We start from the raw sequence: 25,009 nt of genomic DNA on the forward strand, positions 1-25,009 counted from the left end.
TGCCCACTTCACTGGTAAATGAGCAGAATTTGAAAGCCGCCTGGACAGAGCTCCTAAAGAAGAAAGTAATTTGGCATTACCAGAGTAACCTCTCACTCCAAATTTGGGTCCTTCCTAGTTCTACCTCGTGCTCAGTTCCCAGCCTCTCATTGTGCCATGTGTCCAGAAAGAAGATAAAGTACAGAAGAGACCTGGGCTGCCAGGACTGTGATAACTCGGCCCTTGGCTAGATTCTAGAATTAGAGATGTGCCTGGATGTGATTTTCAGGTGGCCCTCACAAGTGTATGTCCCCTCACCTCACACCTCTACTGACCAGGGATTCTGTTTTTCTCTCTCCTGGTATGGCCTGAGGGAGACATTTGCCCTGAATCCAGTCACTCCAGAGTCCACACCCTGGACACCAGGTTTATTTGGGTCTCATAGACCAGAATATCCCTAAGCTGTCCTGATCATCCAAAATTGGACACCTGAAAACTGGTAGCAGCCCATGTGCCCCAGAGTCCTCTGAGATAACTACACAGCCCTTCCTACACACCAGTTTCCTCTGCCTTTGTCCTTCCTTTCAAGAAAAACACAATAAAGTACATTGTCCACAATCTTTCTACCACATGCCTCCCAAATGACCTGATACCCACTGGGAACGCTCATGTCCTGTGTGTATGTGTGTGTGTGTGTGTGTGTCCTTCTCTAGCCTATCTTAAGTGTTCTAGAAACAAGCAGTAGTTTTCCCCTCACTGCAGCCTAATAAGTATTATTACTACCCCTATTTTAGAGGTGGGGTCACCCAGACACAGAAAAATAAGTGTCTGGTCAAAGGATACACAACTAAAAGCCTGAGCTGGATTTAGAGCCACATTCCACCAACTTTAATATTCTGCCAAAAAATTAAACATCTTTTTTAGATAGTTCATGATCCAGGCAGAAACAGTCTAATAATCAAAGGGGAAATGATCTGATCTCTTAGTCTGTGTGAAGCCTGCCATCAACACACCAGCCTCCTGAACCTAATGCTTGTCAGAGGGTCTCAGGGACTTTGTGGTCTTCTGTGTCATCTTTCATGGCCAAGTCTGGCTAGACATGACTGCCCCAAATTCAAGTCCAAGTTTGGAAGACAAACCATGCTACAGAACCAAACCCATCATCCCTTGCAGTTCTGCCCATCTCTTCCCTGGAACAGAGCTTCTACATATTCATACTTCAGGGGACTCACCATAAGACATGCAAACAGGAAGAAAGGCAAGGAACAGAGCATGGAACCACATCTTGTGGAATGGCAACCCTTCTTCCAGCTCTGACTTCTCTGGGCTCCTCTTAAAGAATGTGCTGTCCCCGCCCCAAACCTCCATCTTTGCCCTGCATAAGCAGACCAACTACATTATTTAATGTAGCAGAAACACCTCCCTCTCCAGAAGTCCTTTAAGGACCGCCACGCCATGTCTACCATCCTTCATCTGAGCGGTCTGTAACAAGTGGCAGATGGGCATAAATATATCTAACTTTGTATATCATACTTTCCCCATTGTAGAACTCCAGCCTCAGAGTCAGATAACATCAGGCAAACTGGGTTCTAAGAAAAAGGCACAACAATATAGAGCAACATACGGCCCCAAAGTTACTCAACTATGGTGTTAGGACACATCCCTTGGCTTATGTGGTCTGGTATTTCCAATGGTTCTAGGCTTTCAAGTTTGAACATGATCATATACATTAATCAGTCCTCTGCTGTTATGATTTCATCAAGAAGTGTCTTCCTAAATCTTCCGTGTATTGAATCATTGGCCGAAGCTCACGGTGCTGTTAAGGTGAGTAGGTCATGAGGGCACTAATTTCTACAATTTAGTGATCATTTGATGAGTCCATAGTTGAATGACTGACCTGTCAGGAGGAGGGACTTAGGGAGAGGACATGAGTTACCAAGGCATGCTTTTCAGGGGGATGTCTTTTCCCTGGACTCAAACCTCTCCTCCATTCCCTCCCTTTTCTGCTTTATATTTGGAGGTTTACACCATATCAGTATATCATCTATGTCATTGGGGTTTCTTTAAATTTGCTTAAATGTATTAATTTTTTTACTTTCACTCATTTCTATAAATAGCAGACCAGTATTACCTCCATTAAATTAGAGGTAAAAAATATCGTTTACTTAAAAATTAAATGTTGATAAGATAAAAAAGTAAATGAGGAAATACAGATAACAACATATTATATTCACAAAACTATCTGTACCTGAAAGCAAGCAACTTAATGCAGAAAATAAACCATTGATAGTCATTTAGTAACATACAGACAACAGCTATCTTGACGACCATCACCAGCTAGGTGACAGATATTAAACAGGTCGGCGTCATAGTCACTCAGCCATCTCCTGGAGCTTCAGGGAACATTGACTGCCAGAGCCTTGGCCAAATGCTTTTTTCTGGGTACATCTTTCAGGTTCTAGATTCTGTGCTATCCACTATGGAGCTGTGATAAACCATGATGACCAAAAGCAGCTTAACGAGGAAAGGGTTTATTTCAGCATACAGCCTCCATGTCTGAGTTCATCACCAAGGGAAGTCAGGCCAGGAACTCAAGGCACAATTCTGGAGTTGGGAACAGAAGCAGAGGACATGGATGAGGACTGCTCAGAACAACCCTCAAGAATAGATGACCATGGCTTATGCAAAACAAGGCTCCTCTCTGGAACTTCTTTCACCTTGGGGACAGCATACTGGACAAGGATGATGTACTCTCCAACTCTTTCAGCAGTGGTACTTGCCAGAATGGATTATGGTTGTTGTTTGTGGGTGAGCCTAGCTCTCCCAGGCGCTCTCTTCTGAACATGTCCCACCATTGCAATGTCATCTGTCCTGAAGTCCTCGCCGAAACCAAGCAGATGCCAACACCATGCTTTTGAACCCCGTGACTGTGGATTCAATAAGCTTTTCATCTTCGTGAACCTCTCAACCTCATGTATGTTGATGCAGCAACAGAAGATGGACTAATACGACTCTCTGGTTTTGGGTTTGCTGTTTTTTGTCAGGGTTTTGCTTGTTTTTTAGGTTATTTCCTGCAGATCAGGCCATGAAAGCTGTCCCCACAGGGGCTCATATGTGCTGCAACTCCTTTACCATCATGCGCGCGCTCTCTCCTGGCAGGTCCCCTTATGTCTAGACATCCTTTACACTTGAGCTCCAATCCATTCAAGCCAGCACTCATTAGTAAGTGTGCCCTGGAGTTTTACACACTCATATGGCAACGTAGGTTGTTTTGTTGTTGTTGTTTTGTTTTGTTTTGTTTTGTTTTTCCTGCCCTTTCTTCCCAGGGAACAAATGAAACACACTTAAATCAACTTTAGCTGGGGACACAGGTTATAAGCAAATGGCCTCCCCCTCCACATTAGGAAAGATGTCTGGGGCAGTACGCATCGGGTGTCTTCCCTGTGGAAGGCTGAGCACAATTCCTGCTCTCTGAGAAAGATGGAAGGCGACATGCATCTCAGGCCAGAGGCCAAGAGGGGAGAACTGGGCTTCTGCCTTGAGCAAACCATCCATCCACAGTCTGAAGTTCCTCCAGAGAACAGAAGAAAAGCCTGGCCTGGAAGGAAAGTCTGCCTCACCTGAGGCCCTCTGTCATAGGAACTTTGCAGGAAAGCACAAAAATAAAACCTTCAGACTTTGTTCAACCTCTGTTCTGCATATGAGTCTAGCCTTTTGAGTCGTGGATTATAACTCTTCCCATGCTAAACGTTACAGAGAAAGAAAAAAAGGCATGAAAGTTGTTCTTTCTAGTTATCAGTTTACTGTGCTTGTGCTCCATCCTGGATCTACAGAATTGCAGCGGCTGCCGGGAGCCACCCGCAGGAGGAAGCACCTTTTCCTTGCTGTCATGCTGCCATCTCCTGGACACTATGAAATTCACAGACAAAGACTGATGTTTTGGTCCTAAATATGACGTTGGTTTGATTTAGTGAAAGGAGTCCAAGATTGGGAGTGAGGGAGCTAAAGCTACCTCCAGGTAAAAAGAAAACAAACCATTTATTGAAGGTTAGTACATATTTGGGACTTTTACAGTGATGGAAAAGCACAGATAACTGATATGTGCTGCCTACTTGTATTGCTGACGAGAAGGAAATGGTGTGACTCTTCAGGATAGTGAATGCATATATAGCTCATGAAGAGTCTGGCTTGCCAATTAATACCAGCACAGCAGAAAAAGGGGTAGGCAGAGCTCTGATCAAGGTCAGCCTAGTCTACAGAGTAAGTTCCATGCCAGTCATTAATACAGAGAAAAACATTTCTCAGACTGTTAAGAGTACAAGCTGCTCTTCCAGAGGAGCTGGGTTCAATTCTCAGCACCCATAATGCACTGCAAAACATCCATAACTCTAGTTCTACAGGATCATATGCCCTTGCCAAGACATACATACAAGCAAAACAACAATGAGCATTAAAATAAATCATTAAAAAAGATTTCTTAAAAACCTGTAAGAAACCTAAATAAAACCCATGGTTCACACACACACAAAAGAGTCTGGCTTACACCAGCCCATGTTCTTAAAAATATTGATTCCATAAATAATATTTTAAAACAAAAATAGTTCTTCCCAAAATGAAATTATGTATCTAAACCTAGGTGTGAAGGCATATATGTATAACCCCAGCACTTAGGAAGCAGAGACAGAAGGATTAGGAATCCAAGGTCATTCTCAGTTACGTACCGAGGTCAAGCCAGACTAGGCTATGTGTAACGTGTCTCAAAACACCAAAAATGTTAAAATGGAACTATATGCATTCATATCCAGGTTATTAAAACAGACTTCTGGAGAGATGATAGCAGCTGATAAAGTATATGCAGACTGAGCACAGACTCTGTGGTTCTGAAAGTGAGCATCAGATGTGTGTGAACTAAAAACACAGCTGCCCAGGCCATGCAAGAAGTTTCTACTTCATATGACTGGAAACTGGCAGGATACTGGAATATTCATCCAAATGATTCTTTTATACTCCTCAGAGGGGAGCCACCATCAAACAAACAAACAAAAAGACATCAGCTTTCATTTGTATGCCAGCTTCCACTCCATAATACATAAGATTGCAGGTGAACAAGGCAGGATAGGGTTCTGTATCTGGGTGACATGGAAATGTCACTAGCAAGACACCTGCCAAAATCAGAACCCTATTTGAGAATGCTGGACATTGGGCCATGTTAAGGAAGCATGCATATCATTTACTGTAATTGTTTGAAGCATGTGTGTTGTGTGTGTATTCATATGTGTACAAGGCACATGTGTATACCTGTGTGGAAGACAAAGGACAATGTCAGGTGTCATCCTCAGAAATGAAGTTCATCCCTTTTAAGACAGCATCTCTCACTGACCTGAAGCTCACCAATGAGACTGGATTGGTTGGCCAGTGAGCTGGAGTTGACTGGGGTCTGCTAGTCTCCACCACCCCAACACTGGGATGGGTACTTAACCCCACACCCAACATTTGTATGTGGGTTCTGCTGCTTATGCTTGGAAGCCAAGCACTCTATGGACTTAACCACTCCCTCAACCTTAGCAATTTTGTTTTAAATAAGTGCTTTCAAGCTGATAGTTTTTCCAACTATCAACATGGGAAAGAGCTCCCTACAGCTGCAGAGGCCATGGAATCTTCCAACTCCCTTGCAAATGGTGTGACCCCTTTCTAGAACCAGAAAGTGACCCTAGTACATTTTTTCCAAAACCACCTGAGCTAAGAGATAGCCCACAATGTTGGATGCTGTGTTCAGAGAGTATGCACCTCTGCAGAAAGGACCTTGTTGTGGAGAAACCTGGAAGTTTGCTGGAAGATGGCTCCAGACAGTCTTGAGGAAGTTATACCTTTCAGCATGTACCATGGGGTCCCAGCATCTGAGAACAGAACTCTGCTGATCCCAGAGTTTGCTTTTATTTTCTAGGCAAGTTGGAAGTATGACTTTTAACATGAAGTTCCTCTAATAAAATTAGACCTTTCCTAACTGTAAGCCATTTCTTTTTGTGTAGGCTGAAGAAAACACTTCTGGGCCATCAGAGTAACTCTGTCAGTTGGAGATGTCTGAGCCAGATAAACTCGAAATTACTGCCACCTCAGAAACTCACCTACTCTTTGTACCTCCTGTGCAATCCTGAAACAGCCACAATAATAACTGTGGCAAGTTATACAGGTATAGTACGGATATAAAAAGTAAGGCTGTCACCTTCCTTTTCTGAAAAGTGGTGAGTAGAACACACCCACCCACCTACCAGGTGGCTAAGTCAATTCCATCCTTTCTAGTGTAAGTATGAGTTCTCCAGAGAAAGCCCACAGCTTCTTTCTAAATCAAGTTCCCTCTCTGCTAAATCTCAAAACACCTTGCCTCTCCCCAGTAGCACTCAGCAAACTTACACCATAAGATTCAGAGGTGTGGAGCCTTCCCAAAACCTGCTTGCACACCATTTTTCACCACTGTGTCCCTTGGGGACACGCCTGGCATATGTGATACACTCGGCATGGCTTTGATGAATTATGGAATCATCGTCACCACCACCACCACCACCCACCAGCGTAGCCTCATTTCTCCTCATTCCAGGTCTGACATTTGCTCTCTGGTTTTAGACCTCTACTGCATTGAGGTAAAGGACTCCTGTTTTATTCAATATCTGCATCTTGAGTGCTGGTGTGTGGAGGGGATTTATCAGCACAAATTAAATTCTGGTATATTATTTTGCATTCTGATTTTATTTCATGTGAGTAACAGGATCACTATGACAAGTAATGGGCCAGCCCTTCTCCAGACTTATTGAGGAAATCTCATTACCTTCCAAGACAAATTGAATTTTTTAATGTTGAAAAGAATTTCATGAGGTTCATCCCTAAGCCCATAAAACACTAGCTAAAGCAGATTAGTGAGCAGAAATCCCCGCAGAAAGCAGCTCAACTGGGAATGAGGATAATGGTTGGGGGAGAAACTTGGGAGGAGGAAATCCAGAACCACGCAATGATGACTTCTAAAGAGCAACAGAGAAAAGGAAAGGCAGAGGCAGAGAAAAGAGGATTACGGAGGAAGCAGGACGGAGCAGTGCTCCTGACTCAGACATGATCAGGGGGAGGGTATCCGTCCAAAATTCCACTCTCCGATCTTTCAGTCTCTGTCCCACGCTAATGTTCAAATCCAGCATCAGGTACCGCTCGTCCTGGTCGTAGACTGGCCACAGAGGGAGGCCGTCCCCATTAGGATTGCTGAAAGTGAGAGCAGACTCCAGTGAGCGGGCCATCCTCAAACACCCGCCTGCAAGAAGGCCAGCTGGTTCACTCACCCGCTCCTGGCAAAGTTAGCCCAGTATTCCATCATCTTCCTGCTTAGCAACTTCTCTTCCTCAGTGGCTTCCTCTGCAGATGAACACAAATCCAGCTGCTTACCCACTTCGCCCTGGCCCGAAGCTCCTCCCATTCAGTGAGCCTGTTCAGACCCTGGTCCATTGCTGAATACTTACAAATAAGTCCTAGCTGGCATATGCAGCTGAGGCACCACCAAGGACTCCTGGCTTCCAAATAGTGCAGGCTGAACATGCCTTCCTCCTTGGCCTTCTCTCTAGCCATTCCCATTTGACTGCAGGAGTCTCTCCCTCTCCCTCTCCCTCTCCCTCTCCCTCTCCCTCTCCCTCTCCCTCTCCCTCTCCCTCTCCCTCTCCCTCTCCCTCTCCCTCTCCCTCTCCCTCTCCCTCTCTCTCTCCCTCTCTCTCTTCCTCTCCCTCTCCCTCTCTCTGTCTCCCTCTGTCTACCTCCCTTTCCCTCTGTCTCCCTCTGTCTCCATCTCCCTCTCTCTGTCTCCCTCTCTCCCTCTCTCTCTCTCATCAACTACAGCCAATCACTGCTATCTGCTGAAGATTGATCCCAAGATGCCTCTAACAATAATCAATTCCAAAGAGTCTGCAGTCCATCTATAAAACAACGTCATTTGCTTATAGCGCCTGCAAACCCTCAACTCACTTCTGCCTCACTTGCGATACCTAGCACAGAACAAAGGTCAGGAGAATCTCATCACTTCCCTGCAGTTACTTAGCTGCCCGGTCAAGAGCAAGCACTGTTTCCGATGTCTTAGATACAATCAGGAAGACAGGCTCCACCTGTGCCGTGTGCAGGTCAACCTTTGCTCATGTGTGGGCAGATGCTCTGCATCTCATTCTTTCTGTACAAATTGTGTCTATAAATTCTACATGGCCACCTGTAAATCTGCCAAGTGTTGTTCTACACAGTAATAGTATGTGTATTCAAACATATGTATATTCAATTGCATTTAAGATTGCATAAATACAGTGTGGGTATCCGATATTCTAGTGATGGATATCTACATCATGTCTTTTTCAGAAAAGGCAATGTTTTCATGTACACGTATGTTTTTGCACATGTGGATATAATTATCAAAAACATCTACACACTAGAAGAGACAAGCTAAGGACTGTATACACTGTAAATACTTATGACCTTCTTTTAATATATGAAATTGTCTGTTTCCCATGCCTGCTGTAATACACAGTCGTTCTTCCAAACATGGACTTCAGAAAGAATGTTTCATCAGCCAAGGGCAGTCTGCTGTTCTCCTGCTGTAACGGAAACTGGGAGTCTTGGATTCATTAAAAGCCACCTACATGTCTCCTTTTCCACAAGTTGTTCAGGTTTTTTAGTACTTTGTGGTGATATATTATTTATGACTTATTAAAGCTTACCTGAGGACTCAGAAAGCAAAGTCAGCCACAAGCCATAGAAGTCAGGCACACCTAATTTTAACCCACACACCTATGAACACCTGATTTTTGACAAAGAAGCTAAAACTTTACAGTGGAAAAAAGAAAGCATCTTCAACAAATGGTGCTGGCATAACTGGGTACTGGTATGCAGAAGACTGCAGATAGATCCATGTTTATCGCCTTGTACAAAACTTAAGTCCAAATGGATCAAAGATCTCAACATACATCCAGCCACACTGAAACTTTTAGAAGAGAAAGTGGGAGATACTCTTCAACGAGTTGGTACAGGAGACCACTTCCTAAACATAACACCAGTGGCACAGGCACTGAGATCGACAATTAACAAATGGGACCTTTTGAAACTAAAAAGCTTCTGTAAGGCAAAGGACACAGTCAAAAAGACAAAAAGGCAGGCCACAGAATGGGAAAAGATATTCACTAACCCTACATCTGACAGAGGGCTAATCTCCAAAATTTACAAAGAACTCAAGAAACAAGTCTCCAAAACACCAAAGGATCCACTTGAAAGGTGGGGTACAGAGCTAAATAGAGAATTCTCAGTAGAGGAGGCTAAAATGGCCAAGAGACACTTAAGAAAGTGCTCAACATCCTTAGCCATCAGGGAAATGCAAATCAAAACAACTCTGAGATACCATCTTACTCCTGTCAGAATGGCTAGAATCAAAAACACCGAAGACAATTTATGCTGGAGAGGATGTGGAGAGAGAGGAACACTCCTCCACTGCTGGTGGGAATGCCGACTCATACAGCCTCTTTGGAAATCAGTATGGAGATTCCTCAGGAAAATGGGAATTAATCTACCACTAGACCCAGCAATTCCACTCTTAGGCATTTATCCAAATGAGGCAGGTTCATACAACAAGGGCATCTGCTCCACTATGTTCATAGCAGCATTGTTTGTAATAGCCAGAACCTGGAAGCAACCTAGATGCCCCTCAACTGAAGAGTGGATAGAGAAAATGTGGTACATTTACACAATGGAGTATTACTCGGCAGAAAAAAACAATGGAATCTTGAAATTTGCAGGGAAATGAATAGCACTGGAAGAAACCATCCTGAGTGAGGTAACCCAGTCGCAAAAAGACAAACATGGTATGTACTCACTTATATATGGATTTTAGACATGGATCAGGATAGTGCCAGTCTGCACTTCCACAGATAGAGAGTCTGGGAAACAGGAAAGAACCTAAAAGATATGCATATATGCATAGTACCCAAGAGAAGAGGATGGAGACAAGATCCTCTGAATGGATGGGGAACACGGCGAGGGAGGGGGAGTGGGACCTGGGAAGAATAGAGGGGGTAAAGAGGAAGGGAGTTGGTCATGGGGGAACAGGAAGTTGAGGGGGTGGGGGTAGAATAGGGGAAATGGGAATCATAGGATCGAAGACAGATCAGGCACCAGAGTGACCTCGAGTGATCTAAAGGTATAACATCAATTGGCAAGCTAAGCAATAGTGGAGGGACCACCTCGAATGCCCATTCCTGATAATGAACTTGATGTCTATAACCATCCGGGAGCCTTCATCCTGTGACTGATGGAAGCAGAGGCAAACACACAACTAATCACTGAACTGAACCCAAGGAACCCAGTGACAGAGAGGAGTGATGAGCAAATTGGCAAAGAATGGGCTGGCAAAACCAGCAGAGACAGCTGATCTGAACAGGGGAGTGCTCTTGGACCCCAGACCAACAGTGGGGAGGCCAGCATGGGACTGATCTGGACCCCCCAAATGTGAGTGTCAGCGAGAAGGCCTGGGCAACCTATGGGGCCCTGAGCTGTGGATCAGTGTCTATCCCTGGTATACAAACTGTCTTCATGTGCCTATAGCACAAAGAGAGATGCTCTCTCAGCCTGGACTCTTAGGGGAGTGCCTTGACCCTACCAAGAGTAAAATGACAGACTCTAGATATCCCCTATGTGGAAGGATTTGGCAATAGGGTGGGAGGGGGGGGAAGGGGAGTGCGGGAAGAGGGGAGGGAGAGGGAACTGGGATTGACATGTAAAACAAGCTATTTAAAATTAAAATAAAAAATGAAAAAAAAAAAAGAAGTCAGGCACACGCCTTTAATCCAAGCAGCCACAAACTAGGTACATACCTTTATGGTGGAACATACCTTTAATCCTAGGACTCAGGATTAAGAGGTAGACAGATCTCTGTTAGTTCAAGGACACACTGAGTTACATGAAACTGATCCAGTCCTAAAGAGAAACAGCTCACACAAAGGCGACCTCAGAATCAAAAGTCCTGGGATTAAAGGTGTGTACCACCACTGCCTTTGGCTTGAGGGTGACTTTGTTTTCTGAATCCACAGGCAAACTTTAATAAATCATAAATAATATATCACCATATTAGCTTGTTCTTTTCTTACAGACTTTAGAGACCCTAGATTTCAAGGAATCTACATCCCTAACCCTAAGGCTGTTCATTGTTTCCAGTCTGGAGAGGCCTTTCTTCACCCAGAGTGTGAGCTCTCAGCTGAGTAAAAGCATGTATTGAGCACCCAATGTTTGCTTTGTGGCAATTGTTTAGTTTCATACTTATAAAACCTAAGTGGCATCTATCTCATTATCTCTAACATAAGGATGGATAGATAAATAAAATCACTAAACCACAGTCCACAGTTATTCTCCATAACAGCTCCATCATCTGTCAAAGGCCAGGCTGAACTAGTAAGGAGCATGCATTTCATGGTGTTTTAAATGCAGTGTTTTAGTGGCAGTTCCTATGTGTGATTTGCTTGCAACTTTTCATGTGTGTGTGTGTGTGTGTGTGTGTGTGTGTGTGTGTGTGTGTGTGTGTGATGTGTACTCTTGTAAACTACTGAAGTGATTAAATCCCAGCCAGCTAGTCCTTACTGACTCTTGCATAGTGATGGGTTGAGCGGGGCCTTTATGTAAGCAGTGAAGAGTTGACTCTTCTCACCCCCATACCAATTCCATGTTCCTGCATAAGAAGCCCAGTCAGCTACTTACCAAACATGGCTATATCACCCTTCAGAAAGGGGCCTCCAAAGACAAAGCGGATTTCATCTGTGTGGTCAGCCTTCACAAAAGCTGGCCTGATGTTTTTAAAGCACAGGGGTCGGTGCTGAAACTCGTAAAAATAGACAGGTGCACCAGCATCTGAGAAAAAACAGAAAACATCAGGCATGCACCCAAGTAAGGTGTGGCCCTGCATCCCTACCTGTCAAGTCCCAATTTACAGACCCAGAGGTGTGATCACTCAGAGGCCAGCCTAACTGCCTGACCACCTCCCTAGTTCTCTTTCCTTCCTTCCTTCCATCGTTGCTTCCTTCCATCCTCCCTCCCTGCCTCCCTGCCTCCCTGCCTCCCTCCCTCCCTTCCTCCTGCCTGCCTTATTTGAGGTTGGAATTCCCTTCTACAGAAATCTTCTTGTCCCTAGGGACAAAGATGTGACAACCCTGAGCACACCCTAAGAAGGAACGAAATCTACTCACTAAAAAGAGAAAAACATTCATAGTGAGCCCAGATACACCTTGTAACTCTCATTGACTCTGGTTCCGACGTCTGGAGGCACACAGAGTAATCCCCGCCTTCCAAAATAACCCACTAGCACACACGCAACCAAACCTTCCTCTGTAACAGCGCACACACATACATAAGCACCCACACAGGCATTCACATGTACACACACAAACACACATATTCTTGCTCTCAATTTTTCTTCAATTATTGGCTCATTTTTCAGCATCTCTTGCAACAAGACACCAAAATACATCTACTTTCTATTTATTTCATTCTCTCTCTTTCTATTATCCTTCTACAGATAACAAAAAGCACCTATTTTAAATGTAGAATTTGAGGAGCTTTTGCAAATCTATGCATAATCATTAGCATGCCACACAGAATATGTCCATCAACCCAACACACACATGCACACACACACACACACACACACACACACACACTTAAAAACAACAAATACATTTTCCCCCATGTCTCAGATTTGGAAATGATTTCTAACATATGACACAGATTACACAATTAACAAAGATAGCGTGAGACAATATGCATGAAAATTTTAAATCAGTATCCAGTTATTGAATGTTATCAACAAAGCAATAAATGCATCAATCCACAGAGTGTCTTGCAAACCACTGCAAATACTTGCAAATCATATCAAAAAAGGAATTATTCTGTGAAATACATATAGAATCCCTGAAATAAAAAAAGGTAATTCTCAGTTCAAAGAAAAAAAGAGCAAAGTATTTTCACAGACATTTGCCAAGAGATGTGAAAATGCTTGCAAAATATTTCACATTTTCTCTTACATGTGGTATTTATACATACATATATATATATATATATATATATATATATATACACACACACACAAACGTATGGAGGGAGACCAAAAGAGGAAGAGGAGACAGAGAGGGCAGAAGAAACGTTGTTTAAGGGCAGAAGGGATCAAACAACAAAAGGGGTAGGGATAGGAGATGGATATGTGGGAGGGAGAACTGATGATGTGTATGTATGAAATCTCACCGTAAGATCCATCATTTTGTGTTAGTTTTAAAAGTTCGTTTTAAAATGCCTGAAAGGAACACAGAAACAGCCCTAACTTGTCGAATCGTTAGGGAAACACAAATCAGCCCCATAATTGGGTGACGCTTCACCCGTAAACACATGTCCGTGATAGATATCCCTTCAGAAACTGCAGGAAGCGTGTGCTGGTGCAGCAGGGGATCTGCTGATCTCGTACATTGGTGGGCAGAGGTAAAACTGGCACAGCCACTGTAGAAACTAACATGCAGGTCTTCAAAACTTAGAATGATGCGGGGTCCAGTAACATGGCCTCTGATACGCATCTAAAAGAATGGCTATCTCTATAGGCACTTTCAAACAGCATTATTCACCATAATCAGAAGGTATAATCACTCAAATGACCATAAGTAAACATGGTATAAACAGGTAAAGAATGTTCCTCAGCCTGAGAAAGAAATGCTGATATGTAGCAGATGAACCTTCAGGCATTACTCTAATAAGCTAGACAAAAGGACAAATATTTTGTTATTTCACTCACAGGAGATACATAAAAATGGTTAATAAATGGTTTGTCATGCATATTTTGCATTATATTTTAAGTGTGAAAATTATGTTGTTTAATTTTTACATTACTGAGTTTTTGTATTTCATCTAGTTGATTTCTGCTTTCACTCCACTGGGATCATGCTCTACTTTTTGAGATGTGTTGATGTTTGGTCTGTGGGCAAATGTGTAGTTTATCCTGGGGACATTACATGCATACAAGAAAAATGTGAACTCTAATGTTCTTTATGCATGGTTAGGTCTGTTTGATTTATAGTATTATTCTCATCTGTTATTTCCCTATTCATATTTTGCATAATTGTCATTGACATTTTGATGTTAAGGTCTCAAACTATTGTAATGAAAGTATCCCTTCAAGCTTTTTCTGTTACCTTTATTTCTCTCTCAGAACGTATATATAGGTTTTTAATTCTGATGCTTTTTTAGTGCAGACACCCTTTCATGTGTTTCCCTGTGTCTTGTCACACTTTCAGTCTCTGAATTCATTTTGTCTGACTTATGCAGCAGGCCCAGATCTCTTCTGGTGACTGTTTGCACTGAATATCTTTTCCATTATTCCTCTTTCAGCCAATGTGCACCCTTGGTTCTCAGACGAATGTCTTCAAAAGAGCATGTGTCATAGTTTCTTTAATCCCTCTACAACATTTGTCTATTAAGATGTTAGTTCATTTACATTTAATATAATGACTAAGTGAGGACTGACATCCACCATCTTGCTATTTATTTTCTGTATCTTATAGCAGTTTTGTTTTTTAGTTGCTCTGTTATAGCCTTCTTCTGTGTTAGAATTTTCTACTGAACCATTTCGGTCTACCTCTTACTCCTTTTACCACATATTTTTAGTTATTTTCTAAATTAATGTCTAATATTTGTAATTCACATCTTAACTTATAATAAAGTTCAAATTTTAATTTACTTTTGATAGCATAACAACTTCATGCTGTTAAGACTAAAATTTATGTCATTATACATTGTATCTTAGTGACAGATGAAATTGTCTTTAAAATCGTTTAGGAAATGGGGTGCTATAAACAAAAATGAAAAATGACTTCCATATATATTTACTTGGTTTTATTGTGTTATTTACCTGCTAATGTGCTTTTTAAATGCTTTCTGAATCTTTTTATTTCAGCTTAAAATTTCTGGAAAGTTTGTTAGCTATGAGGAAAAGTTCTGTGTAGCAGGAAATATCATAATTTCTCCTTTTTTGAAGGGCAGTTTTACTAAATATCTAACTCTTGGTTAGAAGCCTTGGCTGTTTCAACTTACAGCACTTGGAATATGTCATTCCCCTGCTTTCTGGTCCATCATTTCTTAAGATAAATCCTGTGGTAATCTCAATTCTAGATGACAATTATCAGGTCTCTTACAGTGTCCATGAAGCTCTTTAATTTTTCTTTGACTTTAGATATGATGTGTCCCTTGGTGGTCCCTGAGTTTTTCCTATATGTGTGGGGGGGGTGGTTGAAATTCTTAGATGCCCAACTTTCAACAACTTTGGGATATTTTGCCCATTACTTATTCTTCGTGACTCTTTTTTTCTGTCCTGTCTTTCTTGGAATCCTATTATACATAAAATTTAGTTGATCAAATTGTCCCACAAGATTCCTATGCCCTGATCATCTTCCTTTATTCATTTATCTTTCAGATTGAGTGTCTCAAATGGTATAACTCAGTCCCTTGTTCTTTCTTTCATGTGTTCAGATCTGTAATGGATCCCTGAAGTAACCTGTTCACTTCATTTATTGTGTCTTTCCACTCTGTTCAGTTTCTTCCCAAGTTATTTTCCTAACAAATCCTATATCTTTATAGCCAGTACTTAGTGATAATTTATTCTCATGGGTTCCTTTAGACATTTTGAACATATTTAAAATAGTAGATTTTCACTGAGGCGGTGGTGATACAGTGGCTGGTGTTCCTGCTGTTCTATATTTAAGATAATTGGATTAAAGTTTTTGTTCAATAGCTCCCATGTTTGGAATTCCTCAAAACCAGTTTCTATTATTTTATTTTTCCTATATGTGAGCAAGACATTCTTGTTTATTTGTCTAATATAATTTCATTTTTTTTTATTTTTTTGGTTTTTCGAGACAGGGTTTCTCTGTATTGTTTTGGAAGCTGTCCTGGAACTACCAGCTGTCCTGGTAGACCAGGCTGGTCTTGAACTCACAGAGATCTGCCTGCCTCTGCCTCCCGAGTGCTGGGATTAAAGGTGTGTGCCACCAATCCCCGGCTCTAATGTAATTTTAAAACACAAAACAAAACAGAAACAATAACAAGAAAAACAGAAGTTCTGGTGTAGAAGTGATAGAATCTGATCCTACCTACTCCTGGGTTTTGATGTTTCACTGACTGGATGCTGTCAATTTTTTTACTGATATTCCATACTAACTTTATAAAGTTTGTATTATTTGTCCTAAGTTGCCATTGAAGCCTGTTTTCTGGTACATTTGCGATCAGTTTATGATGTAATAAGTTATTGAGATTTCCATAAACCTATGGAGCCACCAGTCACACAAAGCAGAAAAAGAAAAACAGAGGAACTCACAATCTTTTCAGTTAGACTCTAGACTCGGTGTGTATTTGAGCTCATATGTAGGGTGTGATGAATGTGTGTGTGTGTGTGTGTGTGTGTGTGTGTGTGCTCACACATCTGCACACCATAGCATTGTGTGCAAATCAGAGGACAATCTATCAGGTTTCTTTCTTCTGTTTTCTACTCTGTGGTCTCTGAGAATAAAACTCAGGTCCTCAGGCTTGCCAGCAAGCACTGTAGCCCACTGAGTCATCTCACTGGCCTACAGTTCCACTTCTTAGCTGGAGAAGAGTGGGTCTATATATTCTGTACTCTCCACGATGCTCTACTATTGGACTTGTCTACCCTCTAGACAACACACAGCTATTGTTGTTTGTTTGTTTACTTATTTATGTGTGTTTGTGTTTTATTCAGTATTTCTCTGTGTAGCCCTGTCTTTCCTGGAACTCTCTCTTTAGACCAGGCTGACCTCAAACTCAGAGATCTGACGGCCTCACCCTCTGAAGTACTTTCCTTATAACTTTTTCTTTATTTCTGAGAAATTTATAGATGTATACAATGAGATATGACTATATCTACCCAACTTCCCCTCTTCCCTTCCTCAACTTCATGTCTTTTAATTTTCTAATAAGTCCAATTAGTGCTGCCCATACGCACATGGGTGAGGTGACCCACTTTTGGAAATCAACCAGTACCAACATTCACAAAAAGTGATTCTCTCTACCCCTTCGGCTTTCTACTGCCAGGAGCTCCTCAGTGAGGGGTCCAAGTGAATTCTATCTCCTCTAATTTTGTTACACTTTCTGGAGATTGATTTGACCATCACTGCATTTTCACGTAAATTCTAGAAAGCATTTGTTAATTTCTATAAAACTGTTACAAAGGAATTGAAGTTGTTCTGTATTGAGTCTACAGATCCATTTTCCCCATTTTCTTTGAACCATTTAAATTAGACTTCCACTGCCTTATCATTCCACCAAAGTAATTGTCAAGGTCACCGGTGACCTCTGTGTTGCCAATTCAACACTTGTCATCTTGCCTGTCATTAACAGACCTAATGCAACAGTGATCTCTCATGGAGACCTGGCCCATAGCCTCTGTCCTTTTATGTCACTGCACTATCACCATCGTACACAGCCTATCTTAATTTGATTGTTTCTTTTTTCCAGTCTTTCTCACTAGAACACTGGTGGGGTATTTATTCTGCTCGCTGCCAAATCTCCAGAAAATAGAACGGAATCAAGAATAAAGAAGGTCATTCATTGCTAAGTAGTTGCTATAAGAATAACAAAGGAAAGGGAAATGAGAGACAGGGGAGGGGAGAAAGGGATGGATAGAGAAAGGGATAAAAGGGGAAGGTTAGCTTTACAACCCCTCCCCAAGGATGTTTCTTCTCTCCCATTTTTCTTCTTTCTCCTATAGCTAAGATGTTTTGAAAAGCAACCAACTTCAGAGAGAAAAGTGAAGAAATGAAATAAGTAGTCCATGTTCCTTAACTACAAAGATGGATGTATTCCATCATGGGCAGCACGAACCCCATGGCCTCCTACCTCACTGTCTGTATCCTTGAAGCTGTTCTTCAGACTCACCTCTGTGATATCGTGCTGTGACCAGCCCAGGAACCACAAAGAACACATCTCCAAACAAGTCCAGTAAAGTATCTCGAATGTCAGTCAGGGAATGCATACCATGGAAGTACTCTTTAGATACAACATGCAAATATTGGGTAGGAATATGCTGTGAAAAGGAAGAAAGAAAGAAAGAAAGAGAGAAAGAGAGAGAGAGGGGGAGGGAGGGAGGGAAGGAGGAAAAGAAAATATCATGTGCATATCCAAGTCAATAACAATGGCCAACCTGTTAATTAACCTGTTTGCATAAATTTATAAATACTGACTCTATGTCACATCACTTCACACACATAGCAATTCTAGGATGGATTAAAATATAACTCCACAGATTTGGAAACTAAGGCATAGAAAGAGTAAATGTTGGATCCAAACTGATGATGGAACCACTGTTCTTTCACAAGTCTATATTCAAACCCCATGCTGAGTCACACACAGTAAACACTGGTGATGCTCAGTAAAAGTGCAAATCTGGAGTCCTGTGTTCCAAAGATATTAAGAATTTCCAGATGGTGACAGCAGAATATGGAGCTAAGGGAGGGCCCTTCATAGCAGGACATGTTGAATGATACACTGGCCACACATCCACAAAGTTGTCCCTGCTCCTGGGACAAGCTCTACTTATGAGCCATTTGGTTTCTTGCAGACTCAGTTTCCCCATCTATAATTTTTAAAATAGGTTGTTCTAGAATTAGGTGAGATGACAGGAAAAGCATGTGATAAGATATTTCTTCTGTATGCGGTAAATATCTTTCTCTTATTAGTTGATGAATAAAGCTGTTCTGACCAAAGACAGGCAAGATTTAGCCAGGTGGGAAATCCAAACAGGGATAGAGAAAGGTGGTAGGTGGAGTAAGGGAGACACCATGTAGCTTCCAAGGAATCAAGAGACTCAGGCATCACTGGTAAGCCAAGACTATTTGAAGATTCACAGGTTAATAGATACTGGTTAATAATTAAGAGAGAACTAGCCAATAAGAAACTTGAGCCATCGACCAAACAGTTTATAACTAATATCTGTGTTTATTTGGGACTAAATGGCTGTGGGACCAAGCAGGACAGAAACTTTACCTACAAGCATGCTTCCTGGCAGACAGCAGGCCCTGGATGGGTTGGCTGCTGAGCTTGGTTGTTAAGTACCTCCATCCAGCATTTGATGCCTTCTCTGGCCCAACTCCAGCTGCCTCCAAGTCTTCTAACTTTGACTTTGCCCTGAGTACCAGTGGAAAACTATGGAAGGTCAACTTCCTGAGGATCCAAGGGCCTGTCACCATGGTGACTGTTTAAAGGGGTCCAACGGTCTAGGTAACACTGGGAAATTTGTTATACTGTAAACCTTTATTTTGGAGGCACAGCTATGGGAAAATGTCTGTGGAATTGGCAGCAAAGCCACATAAGCCACATGTGGGAGCGCAGCTGAGACCCACTGTTTGGAAGCTCAGAAGGCTGAGGGTGTATTTATGGGTCCCAGAGTAAGAAATGACTGCTACTGTGAAAGTTGTGGCAAAAGCCTGTCCCTGTGGATCATGAGACAGCAGACCTTACAGGCCTGGAAGTGTCCAGAGGGGTAGAGAGGCTGACAGTCACAAGGCAGACTGGGACTTCTGGGTCAAGGCCCAGGGACTAGTCACCATTTGTGAAGCAGCCCCTGCATGCTACCGGGGCTTTCCTAGAGACACTGCTCTTGCACCATCCCAGAAAACCTACTTGCTTCCATCCCTGATATTTGGCTCATGACACAGTCTGCATTTGAAATGCCCTTCTTGTCCAGTATTCCCTCCCCTATGGCTCAGAGCAATGAAAATCCCCTACAAGGAATGTCTACTGAACAGCCAGAGAGACCCAACTGCTCTATTTACATAAGTAAACACCCCTCCATCTTCAGACTCAGTTCACTCCATTGGATAGCCAAAATTCACCAAACATCCCTATTCCAGACCCAGGGATTAACGAGTCCCCTGGCCCACCCAGTCAGGCCACTCTATAGCTAGAAGAAACCTTCAAAAGGAAGTCCAATGGCCGGGCGGTGGTGGCGCAAGCCTTTAATCCCAGCACTCGGGAGGCAGAGGCAGGCGGATCTCTGTGAGTTCGAGGCCGGGCTGGACCGATAGCCTCCAAAACAATACAGAGAAACCCTGTCTCGTAAAAACCAAAAAAAAAAAAAAAAAAAAAAGGAAGTCCAATGACTTCCCCTTCTCCGTTTCTCGGTGCTTTAATGATTTCTTACTCCTCTGGGTTATCAGGGTCTCATTGATCCTCTCCCTTGGCAGGCACTCCCTCCCTCAGCTGATCTCTTCCCATTCCCAGTTCCCAGTGGGTCCCTACAGTTCTTCCTGTGCTCCCCTTGCTCTTGACTCCCTGGAACTCTTTCTCCCTGCAGGGAGCTACCTTGATGCTTCTGGTGGACATCACAGGCCATGGGCTCTCATCTGCTCTGCTTCATGTGACAGTCATGATCATGCCTGTGTCTCATTCTCTGAGGAAGTTTTAGAGTATTTGGTCTCAGTAAACAGAGGTTCTATGAGTCAATAAGAGCAATGAACACAGCCTTGAGATTATGCTATATAGATGTTTGTGGGAAGAAAGGAAAGAGCAGGAAGCAAAGAAAGAAATTTACTTTCACACCGTAGTGTCTAGAGTAAGACCTGACACTACTATGCTTCTAAAATGTGAAATACTTCACAAATGAATAGATGAGCTAGCACATGACTGTCATTTCTGGAACTTAACCCAATGTGAGATGGCCTTATATCAAATATAGGATTCTAGCTCCCTGTATATTTCATAATTCATAGCTTTTCAAATTGTAGTTAGATAATTCAGTGTTTGTATTGGTTTACAACATTCTTGAATGGGGAGTACCAAAAAATACACATCAATACATCCCAAAGGCAGATTAATAATGACATAAATAAAGAAAATTAATGCATAGAAGTGAAAAAGCTCTATGGCCCAGATCACATTTGGCTAATATAAGGGTTACAAAAAAACCTTCAGGTTTTTCAAACTCTTTGCACTTAAGACTGTAAATACAGGATTGTGAACCAATAACAAGTCTACTGAATTAAGTAGTTGATGAATTACCCCGTGTGCATTGTCTTTACTCTAACCTCTATCCATGTGTAGAGCAAGGATTTTTTGCCAAGTGAATGACTCTCTGGAGAGCCACACAACCCACAGTCACTTACCAGGAGAATGTGTACCAAGTTAAGAGCAACAGACTCGTTGGAGCCGAGGAGGATCTCAGGGGTGTCCCTCTGTGGAAAGAAACCATCTGGGCTCATTGCTTGGAAAACATAGAAGTTGCACACTACTGTCTAGGACGCAGAGGCACCACTCTCACCCTCTAAAAGTTTCTTTAACTATGAAGTAGAAGAAATGACACCTGTTTGCAAGTTCCCATTTAGGTAATGTGCCTAAAAGTGAAAGGCACTTTGGGAAGTACTCACAATGGTTATGGTCACTGATTCCTTTATTGCCCCCTTACCCTGCCAGTTTAAAACAAAGAGGTTGGCCTAGGTAAATGAGTTTTGACATTATAATGAATTTGACCTACCCTCCAAACTTCTAAAGCAGAAGAAAAGCTTCTTAAATCCCAGAGCCCAGAAAGCATCCCTCCATGTTCACCCGCCTTTTGTTCAGTCACCCTTCCTCAGAGGGTTTGGCTCATCATCCTATGACACCCCTAGAGAAGATTTCCTCCCACTGCATTCTGCATTGCTCTGAGCATGCTCTGAAACACATCTGTGAAAATGCACACTCGCTGTATGCCCCTGGCGAGTGTGACCTTATAGGAAGCAAGAACCCGCGATTGTCCCCTATTGAAGGTTTGGCATTTCTAAATGTTTACAACTTCTCTGCATCCCATAATTCCACAGTGGGTGCAAACTCTTCTCAGAAGTCAGAGTGCCAGGGACAAGACCAAGTCTAAAAAAATTGAAGGAGTGAAGTTTCCAAAACCTATCTGAAATAGTAACTGTAGTTACTTGAAATAATCACTTGTAGTTTTTGTATTTGCTTGTTTTTAGTAAAGACAAATGGATCCAACTCTCTTCTCTTCATACAGTTACTTCTTTTGCAATAAATCTGTATAAGGAGCAAGATGTGTGTGTTGGAACTTATATCTCCATTATAAATGTGTTGTGCAACGGTGAATCTCTGCAAGGCAGGATCTAGGCAAAAGTGAATAGGTCAAAGGAGCACCATCCTTTTGAAGAGATTAATGTTGTTCTCCTAGGATCTGGGCAGTTCTCAAGAATAGTAGGGATTCCTCTTCATGCTGGGCCCCTTCTGCCTTTCTACTGCTCCACCAAGTTGTGACATAGTCTGCGACGTCATCTCCAAATGCTGTCACCATACTGTTTTTACTTTCTATTGGCCTAAATCACAAGTCAAATAAACCCCTCAAATTTAAAACTCCCAGCACTAAGTGTTATATTTTAATGACATTAAACAAATTAAGACACCCTCTTCCCATCATTGGGAATATTATTGCTGCTGGTAGAACGATAGGCCCCAACCCTTACCACACAGGGAATCAACTATGGAAGCAAACAGTTGTCTTACTGTTGAGGGACAGGCAAAGAGGAAAGACAGAATTCTTACCATGGGCAATATGTAGCCACACTCATGGTTATTGACTCCAATGATAGAAGGAACTGCTTTAAATGTCTTTTGAGACAATAGTTCTATCGGTTCATCAGGAAAGAAAGAGCCATCAACCACTCGAGTGAATGACTTTGTTTTCTGCGATAAAGAGAGGAAAAGCAATCGTTTCTGTTTATAAAATCTACTGTCTCCAGAAGTCCAAATACTTCCAGGAAGAGGAAAAAACAAATACTATTGGCCCAGCCAAATGCATTAGTTTCTGACTGTCATTTGCTTAAAACTTTTCTTTCTGTGCCATAGTTTCTCATTTGCCGAATAAATAAAACAATGACAATTATATCAACTAAAGAAATATAATAGCCTAACACAGTGGTTCTCTAAAGGGCTCATAGATCACCATCATCAATAACATCTGAAAATGTATTAGATGTACAAATTCCTGGGTCTGTTCAACACTGAAGGCAGCCTAATTGGGGTCGCCTCTAGGTGATACTGACGCCTGCTCAAGTTTGAGAATGTCTGACCAAAATGGGGAGGGGAAGAGTAGCTAGAATGATAAAGGAAATGGATACAAACCCTTTCCTGAGCCTTTTTTATAGCGTGCGTGTGTGTGTGTGTGTGTGTGTGTGTGTGTGTGTGTGTGTGTGTGTGTGTGTGTGTGTGTGTGTGTGTGTGTGTGTGTGTGTGTGTGTGTGTGTGTGTAGGGAAGATATGGCATGCACATACCACAGTGTCTGTGTGGAGACCAACGGGGTTTGGGCATGGAACTGGTCATCGGGCTTATGTAGAACATTTTTTTCTTGGATAAGCTATCTCACCAGCCCTGATCATGTTTTTTTTAGGTTCCTGTTTAGGGAACTGGAGAGAAGGGGCCATGCAAGAGCTTACATCGGTAGGAAACCATTACCCAGTTTATAGATTCTAGAATGCAAATATTCTACGCATGCCAAGTAGCTACAAGCATTTGAGTCTGATAGGTGGCTGTCTTAGTAATACAAGGACTAGCAAAAAAAAATCTCAAGACCTGAAGATCCATTAAAATATGTTCAGTCCAATCAGCCATCTAATGATGGAAATTCTCTAGTGCTAACCAGACTCACTGAATACCTATAGCAGTGGGCATCTTTGCCCATTCATTTACAGGCACTCTAAGATTTTAGAATATTCTGCTACAACAACAACAACAAAAAAAGTTACTTCCAACTAGAACTCCCAGCTTTTGATCCTGACTTTAGCTTTTGGTGTCACGTGACATAAAAGCATGGTCCTCTTCCCAGTGTGATGCCTTCACTGTCTAAGCAACAACCCAGGCTGAGAAATATCCCTAGCCCACCTTGAGTCACTTGTAAGAGTCCTAACCCCCACATCATTCAGATGTTTCATGAATCACCAACTCATCTCTTGTTGACCTTTACAATCAAAACAAATGAAAGAGAATGTTTGGCCACTCCTTCTTCTGAGTTACACACCCCCAGATTTTCCCATCTCTCCTCACCTTGCCAAGTTTCAGCAACTCCAAGGATGACTTTTCTCTGAGGCACTGCAGCAAAGTCTGGGAGTCTGATTCATCCACACCACAGGCATCTGCAACTACCTGCAACTGTTTACAGAGAAGGCAGGCAGACAGTGCTACTGAATGCATCCAGGGGAATGAGAACCTGGAATGTGGCCTATGCAGCCACAGGTGGTCCTTCTATGTCAAGTCCAGCATTCTGCCTGTCTCTCTGTCTATGCTGCTACATTGAGGTTAGACTGGTGTTGTCCTGACTCTAGTGGCTGCCAGAGCTGGGGGTAATGGGTTGTCAGTCTGTGGCCATGGACTGGACTCAGAATTCCTTCCTGATATACCAGTCCGGTGGACTTAGCTACAATGTCACAAGGTTCTGATACTGGAGTGCTAAGTGGAGCTGCACCCTCAAGGGTGAAGGAGAGCTTTGCAAGCTCCAGTCTTCAGCTGAGGCAGTCCTCGCTCAGCACTGAGTTTATCTACACTGATTAAACTTCAGCTCCACACATGGCCAGGAATCTCTAGGGGTCTTTTCTCTATCTTTAAAGATACTAATCTTACCTTTGTCTTCATTTCACAGTTATACTTTTGCATTTGTCTCTATTTACTTTCCTCTCTAATTTAAGGCCCCAGTGCAGCCTTCTCTAGGCCATCCCTTCCGACCACTGAAGTCCCATAAAGGCCCTTCTTCTCCTGATCTCATGTCAGCCCGTGTTCCCCGCCTTTGCTACCTAGGCCATTGCTAGGCAACCTTTGGCCACCATCAAGCTTTCTATATTTACAGAACTTGTCCATTTACAATTGCCCTTAAACTTTTGGGAGTCATGGGGTGTTTAGGGATTCAACATTAGTTGCATATATAGCCAACATACACACTCTATATGTGACAGTAAGTCATTAAAG

The 25,009-nt window shown here is 42.4% G+C and overlaps 1 protein-coding gene and 1 pseudogene across 1 annotated transcript in view; both read right to left on the minus strand.

Annotated features, from left to right (window-relative positions):
* LOC101824281 overlaps positions 1-1,347 on the minus strand; it is a 34,984-nt pseudogene extending 33,637 nt beyond the window's left edge.
* A 5,372-nt stretch (positions 1,348-6,719) lies between these two features.
* Positions 6,720-25,009, minus strand: part of Ces5a (carboxylesterase 5A) — a 29,871-nt gene continuing 11,581 nt past the window's right edge. The window contains exons 7-13 of the mRNA XM_040735311.1: positions 24,095-24,199; positions 22,597-22,737; positions 21,180-21,248; positions 17,956-18,103; positions 11,731-11,880; positions 7,302-7,374; positions 6,720-7,224 (exon numbers count right to left, since the gene is read on the minus strand). Of these exons, the coding sequence (XP_040591245.1) occupies positions 6,993-7,224; positions 7,302-7,374; positions 11,731-11,880; positions 17,956-18,103; positions 21,180-21,248; positions 22,597-22,737; positions 24,095-24,199 (918 nt within the window). The 3' untranslated portion in view covers positions 6,720-6,992. The remainder of the gene's footprint in view (positions 7,225-7,301; positions 7,375-11,730; positions 11,881-17,955; positions 18,104-21,179; positions 21,249-22,596; positions 22,738-24,094; positions 24,200-25,009) is intronic.

This window comes from Mesocricetus auratus, unplaced genomic scaffold, assembly GCF_017639785.1.
Source record: "Mesocricetus auratus isolate SY011 unplaced genomic scaffold, BCM_Maur_2.0 Super-Scaffold_100045, whole genome shotgun sequence".
Classification (NCBI taxonomy): domain Eukaryota; kingdom Metazoa; phylum Chordata; class Mammalia; order Rodentia; family Cricetidae; genus Mesocricetus; species Mesocricetus auratus.